Raw genomic sequence first — 14,786 nt, 5'->3', positions numbered from 1 at the left:
TAGAGTCTTAAAACTTTCGTTGAATCTGAATTTCCGTGCTTTAACATGAATTAAAATTTTGATTACCATATAATAAGAACAAAATAACAAAGATTTAGCTATAATTTGACTAATAAAATCAAAATTTTATACGAAAAAAATAAAAACCCAACATGAAAAAAAAATTGATTAGCAAGTTAAGTCATACGTATATGTAGTGAAGGGATGAAAATAAAAATAACAAATAAAATTCAATTCAATTCGATTATTTTGATTAATGCATAATATTTTAAACTTTTAAAAATCAATGTAAATTTAAATTAAATTTTATTAATTTAATTCAATTCATTTAATTAATTTTTTAAATTTAAAATTTTTAATATTTTTTTAAAAAATAACGAAAAGAATAGTAGCAGTGAGTTGGTTGCAAATTTATTCTGTAGTAAAACTTTGTCGCCAACCCCACCAATCAATGATCCCAGTCTACGCCCATACTTGATTCTTTCTTGCCAAGGAATATGCTTTTCCTCTCACAATACCCGGGAATTCAAAGTTGGAATGACATAGCTTGGAAATATAAGTGAAGATGACAGGAAATGCTGTGTCTGACTGCCAATTTGATTTTGAATTTTGATGCGAAGGAAACTGGTAATTTTATCACAAAGGGCAAAAACAGTAAACTGAACAAATAATGTGCCCAACATACCATAGAAATTAAGCCACAAGCTCCTTCAGTTGAAACCAGCAAACTATATTCCATTTCATTGGAACTTACAATAAGTTTGGTTTTTTATCAACAGCCAACATGATCAAATACAAGGATAAAAAACGGAAAGGCTTCTTCTATGTGTTCTTCGGCTGCTTATTTCCTTGCAAGGAAAACTCCCGTAAACTGATAGTCGGAAAAATGAAAACAAAAGGCAATCAGATAGTAATTCCCAGGGACTTCTTGAACTTTTCAACTTCCAAATATACTGTTGAGTACGGAAGGAACTCTGAGGAATGTTCTACGCTCAGATCATTAATTGCTACGGCTAGTTTAGGGATTTCTAAGGTTTCTTCATGGGTCACAGCCCGGATGAACCTAGCTGGATTTCCTCCCCAAAGCTCACCAGTTGGGATTATCCTACCTGGAGGAACTACAGAGCCGGCTTCAAGGATAGAGTGAGTCTCCACCAAGGAACCTTCCATAAGAATAGAATGCTGTCCGATAATGCACTCTGGTTCAATTGTGCATGATCTCAAGAGACAGTATGCACCAATTGTCACATACCTATCAATTGATGTCTCAGCCGGAAGTCCTGTAATATAAAAAAAATGTTTCAAATTAAATATAGTCAGAAATCAAAAATAGTTGGCTCATAGTGATGCCAATGAGGTACAGAAACTGACTTGATCCCTATGCGACACATGGACAAAATAAAGTTCTACATAAAACATTGGCTTATATGATTTGTATTTACTGCACAAGCATAAACGATTGAAGAAATCTCTAGTTATATGAATGAGGCTGACTCGCATTGAAGCATGGGCTTGCAGGTTCCAAAAGCCAGATTAGTAAATAAAGGTAGCAAAAGAGGAGCAACCAATGAACAAGATTCAAGAATGAATCAGTTCTTCACAGTCAACTCATTGTTTTGAAAACAAAAGGGGACATTTTCTGAGAGACATGAAACAGCAATAGCAAGGAGCAAGTTGCAAATATCAGGTCCCTGAAAATATTAGTAACAAGACATGTAACAAAAAAAAAAAAATCTTTGATGGGATAAACAGACTTTTTTTTCATCAGTTAATAACCTTCATTATTTTAAACCCACCCTTCTAATGACAATATGGGCGGCTAATCTCACTAAAGCTATTATCAAAGTGAAAAAGCACTATGTCTTCACTTCCTATACTGGTCAATTAGAATTCAATGGCAGCTATAGATACCATACTTGGAGACAGATTATGAATAAAAGACTATATGATAGCTCCTAGGCCTCTATTTATCCACCAGAAGAGGCAATGAAAATGCAAAACACTCTCAAATGAATTGTTGATGGGTTAGGAAATGGGCTCACAAACATTTCTCTAGTTCTTTAACATAATTTTACATGTTTTTGCACCTATGCCCTACCATCAACTAATGCATCTAAGCAAACCATACAACAATCAAAAACATCTATCGAAATATAACTCAAAAGAACGAACAATGTCCCTCTAAATGTGAGTTTCCGTACTTCATTGAAAGCCATTAGACCATTGTTGTATACCTGCAGCATTTCTGCTGTTCAAGGCAGCAATTCCAGAAGGACATTTATTTCACTAATAATAAAAAAGTTCCAAAAATAATCTCAAATGTAGGGCCAATGTTAATATAAGCTGTCATTGTTACTTCACAAACAGCTAGAAACCAGTGTTGTGCTGTATGTAACTTTTTTTTTGGACAGATTTGCAATTGCTCATTAAAAAACTCCCCTTCGGCTTATAGGGATCCCACAGATTGAATCTAAAAAGTGAAGCATGCCCTTCCTTTTGTTGAAACAGGATTAACCTCAGGTGGTGGTAAGCTACTAAACAACTGAGCTCACAGCTCTAATGTTTCTTTTTTCTTTTTGTACTTATCACACCATCTTTTGAGTATCCCACAGCTACAACATGTAAGCCTCCCTCTGCACACATGGAAAAGGACCATGTGCAAAGCTTAGAGTGATTATTGCGATTCACTTGCCTTGTCTGTCTAGAATAAAATACACTTATGCATTTACTTTCTTAGCAACTATCAAAGCTGCATTACAGACCAACATTTTTTTCCCTTTTTCATATTATACTTGGACCTTCAGTTACAGGTATTTTACAATGCAAAGCATTGAATGCCAAGTTAATAGATCCTTCAAGTTGTCACGCAATCGATCAACATGTAGATTTCATGTGATGAATGTTACAAGAAAAATGATGCAAGTGATGGCTGTAAAGCTCAAAATGAAACCTAATACAAATTGTTCTGAATCTATTTGAAATTAAGCCTCGTAAATAAACTACAAAACCTTTGTCTTTCATCGAGTAAATTAGCTTAATTCACATTATACGAACACCAAGATCTCCTAAGAACCTGGCTCCTAAATCCCAGAAGTTGCAACGCTTAAATTCTGCCTAAAAATTTGTTTTTTTACTCATTTTTCAGCTGCATTGAACATATTAAAACATAACGTACATGTTTCAATCAGTGAAAGCTTTAACTAATTTGATCATTCCACAGTAAATTAACACAAAAAAATCTAATTTCAAACTAAATTTTGATTATAAACAAGCCCCAACAACTCCAAAACCCTAAATTTAAATTAACATAAAAAAAAATCGAATTTCAAGCTAAATTTAGATTATAAACAAGCCCCCCAAAACTCCAAAACCCTAAATTTTCTTTTAAAAAGTATAAATAGCACCAAGGAAGTAAAATTGAAATGATTACCGGTAGGTGAGGACCAAGCGGCGTGAATGACGCAGCGTTCCTGGACATTAGATAAGAATCCAACGGCGATCTTGTTGAGATCGCCACGTAGGACGGAGCCGTTCCAAACCGAGGCTCGATCGATGACGGTTACTTGACCGGCCAAGACAACGTTAGGTGCCACGTAAGCGTCGACAGCTACTTTCGGGACCCACTGCCCGAGAGGGATTATCTTTCTTTGGCCCCTGTAGTCCCACTTCACTCGATCCGACGACGGCGAGATCGTTTTGGCCGCCTCCGTGGCGAAACCACGGGAAGAGATTACGTGGCGGTTAGAGGAGAACGCCGAGGCCGCGGCCTTTCTGGAGATGCGAGCTGCAATTGACGCCGCCATTTCTGGTGGTAACGGGGAGAGAGTGAGTGAGTGGAGAGAGTTTAAAGGGCTTTAGAGCGTCAACACGAGTTAAAAAGGAGAATTGAAACGAGAAAGGCCGAAGGAGAAAGCCCAAACCCAAATCAGATTATTTCTGTGGGTTTACAGGTAAGCCCAGAAACTGGCGATAAACAAGCCCAAAGGAAAACAAAAGTAATTTACAAATTCTTTATTCTCTAAATCAAATTATGAAATTAGTAAAGATGATATCGGTTTGAATTGAATTTGATTTTTTCTTTTTTATAATGCACCAAATTATGACATTATAGAATCTAATCTAAATTCGAATTCGAATCTACATATGATCCAATTTGAATTGAATTTTATTAGTTTAATTAGGTTAATCAGTTTTTAAATTTTAAATTTTTTTATATATTATTTTAATATATTTAAATAAATTTAAATATAAAATAATTATTTTTATTTTATAAAATTAAAAAATATATAAAAACTAATACAAATATATAATTCAATTTTTTTTTGTTTTTTACTTATTGATCAGAAATTCAATTCTTACTTAATATATAAAATTAATATCCAAACTTAATTCAAACTGAATAAAAAAAAATTGACCTGAATAGAATAATATAATTTTAAATTATTTTTTAATTTTTTTAATTTTTTTCTAACTCCTAAAAATTAATTTATGTACTTTTAATTAAAATCGAGATTTAATCCTTATAAAATAATTTAAACAAATCAAGTCATCTTATTTTTTTAGATTTAAAATCTCAATCCAAATTCTAAAAGAGTTAACTTTCAACCATTAAATTATGGATGTACTTTTTTTGCGCATATAAATTATTAATGTGAGATAAAAAAAAATGTCACGTTAGTATAACTGATATGGTAATTTAAAATAATTTTATTTGTACTTAATAAAAAAATTTTATAAAAAATATAAAAAAAAATTTTTATTTTATTTTTTCATTTACTTTTTCTCTTCAGTAAGTAAAAGAGATTGTATTATAATTAAAATTAGACTTGACAATCAAGTATTTATATCGTATAAAATATTAAAATTTTTATATTTATATTATGTTTTATATAAAAATTACGTTTTATAATTTGTGTCGATATAAAAATATAAAATATAATTTTTTATTTTATTAAACTCATATATAAATATTATAATAATTTTAAATCATATTAATTTTATATTTTATTTTTATATTATATTTATATTATATTATCGTATCATATTTTAAATTTTCGTGTCAAATGGATACATGGTATGGTTAGGACAAAAAATGACCATAACTATGTCGCATCATTAGGGTGCAGCATGTTTAAACATATATAATTAAGGGTATAAATGATACATTAGTATTCGCAAGCTACTCATATTTGATTTGATTAAAATTTGAATTCAATTCAATAATTATCAAGCCGAGTTCAAGTTCGAGCAACTCAACTTATCGAATAAGCTGAGTTTTAGCATATTAGTATTTGACTCAAATAGCTCGCGAGCCTAATCGAGCTTTTTTATTATATATATTTTTATTATTTTATTTATAAAATCACCATTTCACCTTTAACCTAAAAATCCCTAAACTTTTATTTTCTTCTTTCCTTTTTTTCTTTCCCTCTTTCTCCCCATCTCTCTCATCTCACTAGTCACCAGCTGCGGCACCCTTTCCTTCTGCTACACTTTCTTCCAATCCTTTCAATCTTATTAGTCTTTCCATTTTACTTTCTTTGTTCATCTCTCCCATGCTTTCTCTGCTGCTTTGCTTTCTCCATCCAGTAAGATTCTTATCATTGCCTTAAATCATTCGTGCTTATTTCATTCTACCTTATTATTATCATTATTATTATTATTATTATTATTTGATATTTTCCAAAAATCTTAAATTTATTTATTCATTTGTTTTTTTTTGAAAGATTTTATTGTTATTATTCTCCTATCCATTTAGAATACTGTCAGGACAATAGCTATTTATATTATCGGCTTAAGCAAACTTGCTTTTCGATTTTGTTTATTCTTTTCAAACTTCTATTTTGGGTGATTTGGGATAAGATTTAGTTTTAGCTTGAGCAGATTTCTTCAATAACTATACCTTCTGTTAAAAACTTCTTTGCCAAAATGAGACGAAGTTTAATGTAAATTTTTTATATGAGTAATCTGTAGAGAAAAAAATGGAAAATTAAGACTACATATTATATCATTTGAAAAATAATTATATGCGTGAAAATTTAAATCTAAACATGTTAAATTTTATATTTTAAAAATAATTATATAATCAATTAAATTAAAATTTAAAATTTTGAAAACAAATATATATTGTTTCTATAAGGTCAGGTTGTTGTCCTAAATTGTTTTGTTTCTTTGTATTCCCTAGGTGTTTATAATTTTTTTTTCTTTGACCAAATCCCTAAGCATTGTTTTTATTTGAAGTTGCATTGATTGATTGAATTTCATGATGTGCAAACTCTCATTTCAGCTACTTACTTGAAATTAAAGGAAATGAAGTTCAATTTTTAGTGCGATGACAAATGAGTGCTCTACATTATATTCACAAATGTCCACTAGGTTTATGTTTTCGAATAAGTGTTATGTACTTAACTTTTTTGTCAATGGGGATCACAACATGTGTTCCATTCACCGAGAGTGAAGCTTGGACAAGATCAGTTAGATATAAGATAGTGGATGAATGGAGGTCATGGACTTCCAATGGACAAATTGCTTGGTACTTTCTATCCCTTTATTCCCTTAATATATGTAAAATTATTATTCCGATAATGGAAATTTTATCTTATCCTGAATCTGTTACTAGTAGATTTTTAAATAAATTAGATTTATTTTCTTTCCAAACCAATGCCTTCTATGTTGGGTTCTATAAACTTGAAATCATTTCAATTTTCACTTCAGAATTGAATTAGTATTTTTTTAATGAATTTGCAGGTATTTTCAAAGTTATGACAACAACTTGACCTTTTTAACCATAAAGGTATGACATTGTGGACATTTTTTTTGCTAATATTATGAATTTAGCAAGATAATAACTATGATGCATTAATAGAGAAATATTGTCAAATTATAAATTTCCAAAATTTCAATTTTGATCTATCTATTTTATGATTCAACATTTTTTGTTGGTGTGGTTCAGGGAGCTAGGCATACTATCCCATAATATAAACCTCAAAAGGCATTAGATTTCTATAGCAGATTCCTAGTAGGGAAACCTATATGAAACAAATTCATAAGCTTTTACTTTTTTTTGTTTCCTTTTAGTTATTTAATTTTAGATTATAATTAAATACCAGTGGCTTTTGCATAAAAGCATAACAATGAATTAATTTAAGGAGAGAACAAATTCCTTTTGTTTATTTCAAAACTTGATCTCCAGACTTTCAAGATGAAATCTTAAACTTTAGATTAAGATGAAATCTTAAAATTATTAAGTTAGTTTGTTTTGTACGTACTTGGTTTTGCTATGAAAAGCAAAAATAGAGAAATATGTGTAAATGTAGACACAAAGTTACAATGAACAAATATGATGAAGAATTATACATATTTCTTTGAAAAAAAAAGTAAAAAAGTTAAATGGGACTGAACAAATTTGTGTGTTGTATTTAAATCATTTGATGAGACTTTTATTTGCTTAGATTTAGTTGTTGTGTAAGTTTTTTTTTTTTATTGTTATTGTTATTGCTGTTGTTGCTATTATTATTGTTATTATCTTGAAAATATAATATTTATTAGGTTTGATAAAAATAGTTGTAAAAGATCTCGAACTCGAGCTTGAGCTCGATCGAGCTCTTGTCGAGTATAAAAAATCGAGCTTATTTTTATATATTAATCAAGTTTAATCAAGCAAGGTCAAGTAGCTGGATTTTGATCATGAATTGAACTCAAGCTAGAAAAATGAAACTTGATTGAGTTCTAGCCGAGTATCGAGTTACAAGTTGAGAGTCGAGCTCGAACTAGAGCTTTTCACTATATCGGCTCGATTCGACTCAATTACATCCCTGTGTATAATGTGGCAACCCATTATTGAGAAGATCACATGCTTTTGAAATGTATATTTTTAGGCCTAAGCAGTTAAGCCCCAATCATTTTAGACTGGCTCAACCAGAAGTTTAAAACTATCATCTCGATCTTGATTTTATGATAAATTGATTTGATCAGTCAACTTTTAACTTTGCTAAGTCCAATGGAGTTGATAATTTTGGAATATTAAAGGGCGATTGGTTTACGAAATCATAAATTTTGACAAAAATTGTGATTCTCAATAAAATACGATATTTGAAGTTTTTTTTTTTTCATTTTTAGGACATTTCATATTCAGATTAATTCATTTAGTTAGAAAGACTTCACATGTATTAAATATTGAATAATTACTATAATTCTCTTACTATATATGATAATAACTTAAATAATCTAATTTTTAATTGAAAGAAATTATTCAAGGTGTTTTTTTGTCATAAAATGCCTTGAATAATCCAATTTGAAATATTCATTTTTTTGTCACAAACGCCTTAAATAATCTCATTCAATTAATCAAAATATTTTTATTAAAAAACGCATTGAATAATCCTCTTCAATTTTTTAAAAAAGATTATTCAATGGGTTTTATGCCAATAACGCATTCAATAATCCCATATCATATTTTTTTTTGAATTATTGAAGATATTTTTGATCAGAAAATACTTCAAATAATCCATTACAAAAAATTGAATGAAATTATTTAAGGCGTTTTTTAGGTCTCTAATACAAAATTGAAAGGGATTATTCAAGGCGTTTTTGGTAAAATATACTTTGAATAATCACTTCATAAAAATTGAAAGGGATTATTGAATATATATTTAGCAAAAAATACATTCAATAACTCCATTCAATTTTTATAAAGGATTATTCAATGCGTTTTATAGACAAAAATACCTTGAACAATCCCCAATAAAATTTTTTTTAGATTATTTAAGGTATTTTTTTACCAAAAACACCTTTGAATAATCACTTCATAAATTTTGAAATGAATTATTGAATGCATTTTTTATTAGAAATGCTTTAAATAACCTATATTAAATTTTTTGTAGGGATTATTTAAGGTGTTTCTAGGCAAAAATGACTTGAATAATCCAAAAAAATGACAGAAGATTATTGAAGTCGTTTATGATAAAAAATGACTTAAATAATCCCTTACAAAAAATTTAATAAAGGTTGTTATACCTTCAATAATCTCCTTATAAAATTTTTTTAAGATTATTTAAGACATTTTTGGCTAAAAACGTATTCAATAACTTCATTCAATTTTTTGTAAAAATTTATTGAAAGTATTTTTTATGTCAAATCCCGTATATAAAATAAATTTTTTACAAGTATAAACCTACAACTACTTGCATTCATTTTTAGACATATTTTTCAAAATGGTAACGATTATTTCATAATTTTATAGTCAAATACTTTTTTTTTTTTTTTTTGAAATCTTATAATACCACAAAAAAAGATAAATTTTTAATTTTAAGACTTTGAATACTATTAATAATATATCAATTTTTTTAAAAAATCAAATTATCTTAAACTAAATATTAAAATTAAATATCTAACAATAAAATTTTAAAAAAATATGTAAATTTCTCCAAACTAAACGCCTATTAAAATCATTTTTAGTGTGTCAGGCTGAAATAGTTATTTTTTTAGAATATAACTTATGACAAATGAGAATATTATGATAATTTTGATCAAGTTGATGGGTCAGAAAAGTTTAAAATTTTAGAATTTATGTGAGCTCAATCGTCTCAACAACTTGTCAATTAATGTCTCACGGTGTTGATTTATTATATTTTAAATGAATTTCAATGTACGAGATCAGCTCTAATGTCATATTCTGACATTGAACTATATGGGTGATTTCATAATTTTGTAGACAGCTGACAGCTTGGCACAATCAATATCTTTCTATAATTTGGAAGCATATCACATTGCCTTGAAAAAGACAGCAAATCAAGGAAAATGTACTTCAATTGGATCCACACCTTTATCATTCAGTAGTAGTTGTAGGATCAAATCCCACGTTTTCCAGACAGGCAATAAAGATAAGCACACGGAACTTAGCAAAATGGTTCTTTTTCATCCATCCAATTACAACCCAAAACTATTTCATACAGATGAAGCAAAACCAACGACAAGAACAGAAGAAAGAAACACTGAAATGAGAAACAAAAAGGGTACAAAATCTAAGATCATTGGGAAGCGTAGATGTGAACTCCAATGGCAATACAAAAGATGGTAATGAGACCAAAGTAGATAGCAGTGTGGACAACAATGGAAGCTCCACTGGTATGCATGTTCCCAAACTCGACAACCTTGTTCTTACCAGGGATCTGAAACAACAGTCCAGGACACAGCAAAACGAACAGCACTGTTGCTACTAAGACAGGACCCCAATCTGCCATTTCGCCCCCCCCTCCTTTGTTTCTGTTTCTTGCCAGAAAGAAAAGAAAGTGAAGAAGAGGGAAAAGAGAAGGAAAAAAAGGTGCGATGAGCGAGTTAAGGGGATCGGGGCAGAGAAAGAAGAAGACAACGTGAGACAGTTTGCATCCATGTTGGATCATTGTCGGGTGTCGTGACGAGCGAGCAAACGTGTGAGCACTCTCCGCCGTTTGCTTTCTGATTTCCAACGGCTGCGATATGGTGAATTAAGATTCCTCGTGCGATTCAATTTTTTTTATATTTTTTTTGTTTAATTAAGTTACAAATCGGTTGAAATTGTCCTCATGGTATACGACAAATAGTAATTGAAATTCCCATTAATAATATTATCGTTTAATTTATGTATTAGTAAATTTTAAAATATTAAAAAAATTTTAAAATTTTTTAATATTATTTTTAAAAATAATTATATAAATCAATTAAATTAATAATTAAAATCTCTCACGAGATAAGGTTGAGAGCGTTTGTAGTAAAAGTAGTTTGCAGTTGATGTGATTCTTATCGATGTTGGGTGACTATGGATTGAAGGAAAATTAATGTTTACTGGATGATGTAAAACAAACTAAAACTTGAGATTTTAAAATTATTCTGTCTTATTATAACACAAATTTAAAGCGTATAAAAGATCATGAAATACAAAAAGATGTGTTTATGAATCAGGCAAAATTATATTCTAATTAGATTCATATTTGATATTAATAGTTTATATATTTATTTAAATTTCTTTAAATTTAAAATTTTGAATTTTTAAAATTTTTAAAATTCAACTTAAATTAAAAAAAATCATAAATTCAATTATTAAACTTAATTTATATAATAAATAATAAAAAAATATGATTAAATTAAGTTTAATAAAATTATATTTCACTTACCTACATAAAAATTAAAAATAAAAATTATATAAAAATAAAAATTAAGTTTAATAAAATATATAATTTTTATTTTTAATTTATATATATATGAATTAATTTATAAATAATATATATATGAATTCGAATCGAGTCAAATTCAAATTTTATATTTTTTGTTTAAGATTCGATTTAAAATTTAAATAAATTTAAAAATTATGTTTAAATTCATTTAATAAATTTTAATTTGTTATTTTAATTTTTTTAAAATTTAAATGAATCATGGAATTTGAACGGGTAACTCAATCTTGACCGGGTCTAAATACCAACAACAAGCACAAGAAAAGGGCTCACTGCCAGAAGCCCAAGACACCATTTGTGTGGTGCAAAGGGTTTTTCGAAATGTCAGTCCCTAATTGTATCATGTGCCAAGGGAGCCCTTGACAGATCGCCATCGCCGTAGCCATAATGGGTATCTGAAGAATATCCAACACGAATGTAGTATGAACCAAATTGTAAAAATGAAGAATCTCCTAAGAAGAATTGAACATGGACCAGAAGATTTCCTTTTCTGGGTTTAATGAACGGTTAAAATGGTTGAAACTTGGAATCCCTCAGGCTTCAAAAGCCTCAAAGTTTCAACTGTCAGTTTGTCTGTCCAGTCGGAGCCTAGCCGTGTTTGGTCTAGTTCTGTCTCCCTTCAAAGCCTGATTTTGCGTCTTGGGTTACAAATTTTTTTTTTTAATTTTTTAAAGTTCTTTTAATTTAATTTATAAAAAGAGAGACATGATATAAAGAAATAAAAAAATAGATTTTAAAATTTTAATAAAAAAATATAAATTTAATAAAATTTATAAAATATTTTTATATTTGATATATTAATATAAATTTAATATTATAATTTTTATATTTTATATATATTTAATATAAAATAAATATAATACAAATAAATAAATTATCAAATTTATCGTTAAATACTTAATTTGAATAGGAGACAACAACAATATTTTACATATTTAATATTCAAATTAAAGGTTTGACTAATGATACATTTTAAGTTTGAATTAATCGATAATTTATCAAAATTATCTTAAATACATAATTTTTTATCATTAACTTTAGACTTTTGAATATAGTTCATTTTATCACGACCTGAGGCTGAGCAACATTATCCGCTACCCGTGAATTTCTCGTTGAAAAAAAACATGGAGAATCTTTGTCATAACAGTAACTGAAATCCTTCGAAAATCATGGGACTATTTGACCATTGCTTAATCCAACACTTACCCACAAATTTAATCCTTGATAAATGGACATGAAAAACAGATTCCACATTCCAGATGTCATTTTCTCTGCCTCTTTATTGCTTTTCCCTTAATAGCATTTCACACTATCAACAACACAAAACCAGGGGTCCAGAGCCATCTCTTTCCTTCTGTGTTCTGTATCTACACTGAAAATATCTAGGCAAAGATACTGATTTTATGTAATAATGTATTGAATCCCCAATCAAGTGTTCAGTTTTTATCATCCATTTGTTTCATTATAGGGTAAGTTCAGAGGTTTTTGGATTCCTGGAGTTATCAAGATAAGTGAAAGGCCAATCTTTTCTGCAGGCTCAAATGGGAGGATCCAAAACGAAGCCACCAACCTCATTTTCCTTCATTTTCTTGCTGTTTCTCACTGTGTCATGTCTCTTCACACCATTGGGAGCCCAGCATCAGTCACCCATTAAGACTATAGTGGTGTTGGTGATGGAAAATAGATCCTTTGATCACATGATTGGGTGGATGAAGAAATCCATTAACCCTGCAATCAATGGGGTAACTGGGGATGAATGCAATCCCGTTTCAACAAAAAATCCAAACCCACAATCCATTTGCTTCACTGATGATGCTGAGTTTGTGGATCCGGATCCAGGTCACTCTTTTGAAGCCGTGGAGCAACAGGTATTTGGCTCGGCCTCCTTTCCTTCCATGTCTGGCTTTGTGGAACAAGCATTGTCAATGTCTCAGAACCTCTCTGAGACCGTCATGAAAGGTTTTAGGCCTGAGGCTGTGCCAGTTTATGCTGCTCTTGTAAAGGAATTTGCAGTCTTTGATAGGTGGTTCTCTTCTATTCCTGGCCCAACACAACCCAATAGATTGTTTGTATATTCTGCTACTTCTCATGGCTCAACAAGTCATGTTAAGAAACAATTAGCTCAAGGCTACCCACAAAAAACAATCTTTGAATCACTTCATGAAAATGGTATAGACTTTGGCATTTATTTCCAAAACATACCCACAACTTTGTTCTATAGAAACCTGAGGAAATTGAAGTATGCATTCAAGTTTCATCAGTTTGATTTAAAGTTTAAGAAAGATGCTAAGAATGGTAAACTTCCCAGCTTAACTGTTATCGAGCCAAGATATTTTGATCTTAAGGGATTGCCTGCAAATGATGACCATCCATCTCATGATGTTGCTAACGGGCAAAAGCTTGTCAAGGAGGTGTATGAGACATTGAGAGCAAGTCCTCAATGGAATGAGACCCTTTTGGTAATTACTTATGATGAACATGGTGGTTTCTATGATCATGTCAAGACTCCTTATGTCAATGTCCCAAACCCAGATGGAAATACTGGCCCTGCTCCTTCTTTCTTCAAGTTTGACAGGCTTGGTGTCCGTGTGCCAACAATCATGGTCTCACCTTGGATCAAGGAAAGCACTGGTAACTCGAATTTTCATCAGTAATCTTCAGCTCCCCTCTTCTATGTATATCAATACCCTCATGCCACTTCTACGCCTGAATTTCTGCTGTTTCTTGTAGTGATAAGTGGTCCAAAGGGACCTACTCCAAACTCTGAATTTGAGCACTCATCCATCCCTGCAACAATAAAGAAAATGTTCAATCTGTCCTCCAACTTCTTGACTCACAGAGATGCTTGGGCTGGCACTTTCGAAGAGGTTGTCGGGTTGTTGACATCTCCCAGAACTGATTGCCCAGGTATTTTCCCATTCAACACTGTTGGTATTTGGCAAATTTAGGACCTTCTAGCTTGCCCTAAATGGAGAAAAGGCAGTGCATACTGAGTGAAAAGAAAAAGGGAAAAACTAAATGGAAAGATGAATTTGTTTCTTTGGATTTATTGCAGAGACATTGCCAGATGTAGCACCTTTGAGGACAGCAGAAGCGAAAGAAGAAGCTGGTCTCTCAGAATTTCAGAGTGAATTAGTTCAAGTGGCAGCTGTTCTCAATGGTGACCACTTCTTGAGCAGCTTCCCTGATGAGATGGGCAAGAAGATGAGTGTGAAAGAAGCTCATGAGTATGTGACAGGATCAGTGTCACGGTTTCTAAGAGCAAGCAAAGAGGCCATAAAGTTGGGAGCAGATGAATCTGCCATTGTAGATATGAGATCATCGCTTACAACTAGATCTTCAATCCACAACTAGTTGAACCTTCTTTTCCTCCATATTTTTATCCATCAACCTCTACATCTCTGAAAGGTTTTTCGAATGTATTTTCTCATTAAATTTGTCAAAGTAATATGCAATAAAACAAGTATTTTTTTGCAAAGAACCGTCTCAAAATCCCTTCTTTAAATACCAGCTTCAGGGCTACTTAAATTCTTACAAGTGAAAGGGTTTAAGATTTATAGCACTATAGGTATAAATACC

At 30.6% G+C, this 14,786-nt stretch overlaps 3 protein-coding genes across 3 annotated transcripts; 1 reads left to right on the top strand and 2 right to left on the bottom strand.

Moving 5' to 3' along the window:
- Positions 1-709: 709 nt before the first annotated feature.
- Positions 710-3,851, bottom strand: LOC111313940 (gamma carbonic anhydrase-like 2, mitochondrial). The gene is made up of 2 exons (XM_022914831.2): positions 3,431-3,851; positions 710-1,280 (listed from the first exon to the last, which is right to left on the bottom strand). Exons 1-2 carry the CDS (start codon positions 3,801-3,803, stop codon positions 904-906), a joined length of 750 nt encoding a protein of 249 aa, XP_022770566.2. The 5' UTR covers positions 3,804-3,851; the 3' UTR covers positions 710-903.
- Positions 3,852-9,896: 6,045 nt separating this feature from the next.
- Positions 9,897-10,584, bottom strand: LOC111313926 (uncharacterized). Its single transcript, XM_022914808.2, has one exon. The coding sequence runs from the start codon at positions 10,398-10,400 to the stop codon at positions 10,029-10,031; it is 372 nt and encodes a 123-aa protein (XP_022770543.2). The 5' UTR covers positions 10,401-10,584; the 3' UTR covers positions 9,897-10,028.
- A 1,594-nt stretch (positions 10,585-12,178) lies between these two features.
- On the top strand, positions 12,179-14,697 carry LOC111313932 (non-specific phospholipase C6-like). Its single transcript, XM_022914820.2, has 3 exons — positions 12,179-13,838; positions 13,938-14,114; positions 14,263-14,697. Exons 1-3 carry the CDS (start codon positions 12,749-12,751, stop codon positions 14,559-14,561), a joined length of 1,566 nt encoding a protein of 521 aa, XP_022770555.2. The 5' UTR covers positions 12,179-12,748; the 3' UTR covers positions 14,562-14,697.
- Positions 14,698-14,786: the final 89 nt, after the last annotated feature.

The sequence above is a fragment of the Durio zibethinus genome, chromosome 9 (assembly GCF_047325235.1).
Source record: "Durio zibethinus cultivar Kanyao isolate XHJ-2024 chromosome 9, ASM4732523v1, whole genome shotgun sequence".
Classification (NCBI taxonomy): domain Eukaryota; kingdom Viridiplantae; phylum Streptophyta; class Magnoliopsida; order Malvales; family Malvaceae; genus Durio; species Durio zibethinus.
This window is presented reverse-complemented; position numbering and strand designations above follow the sequence as displayed.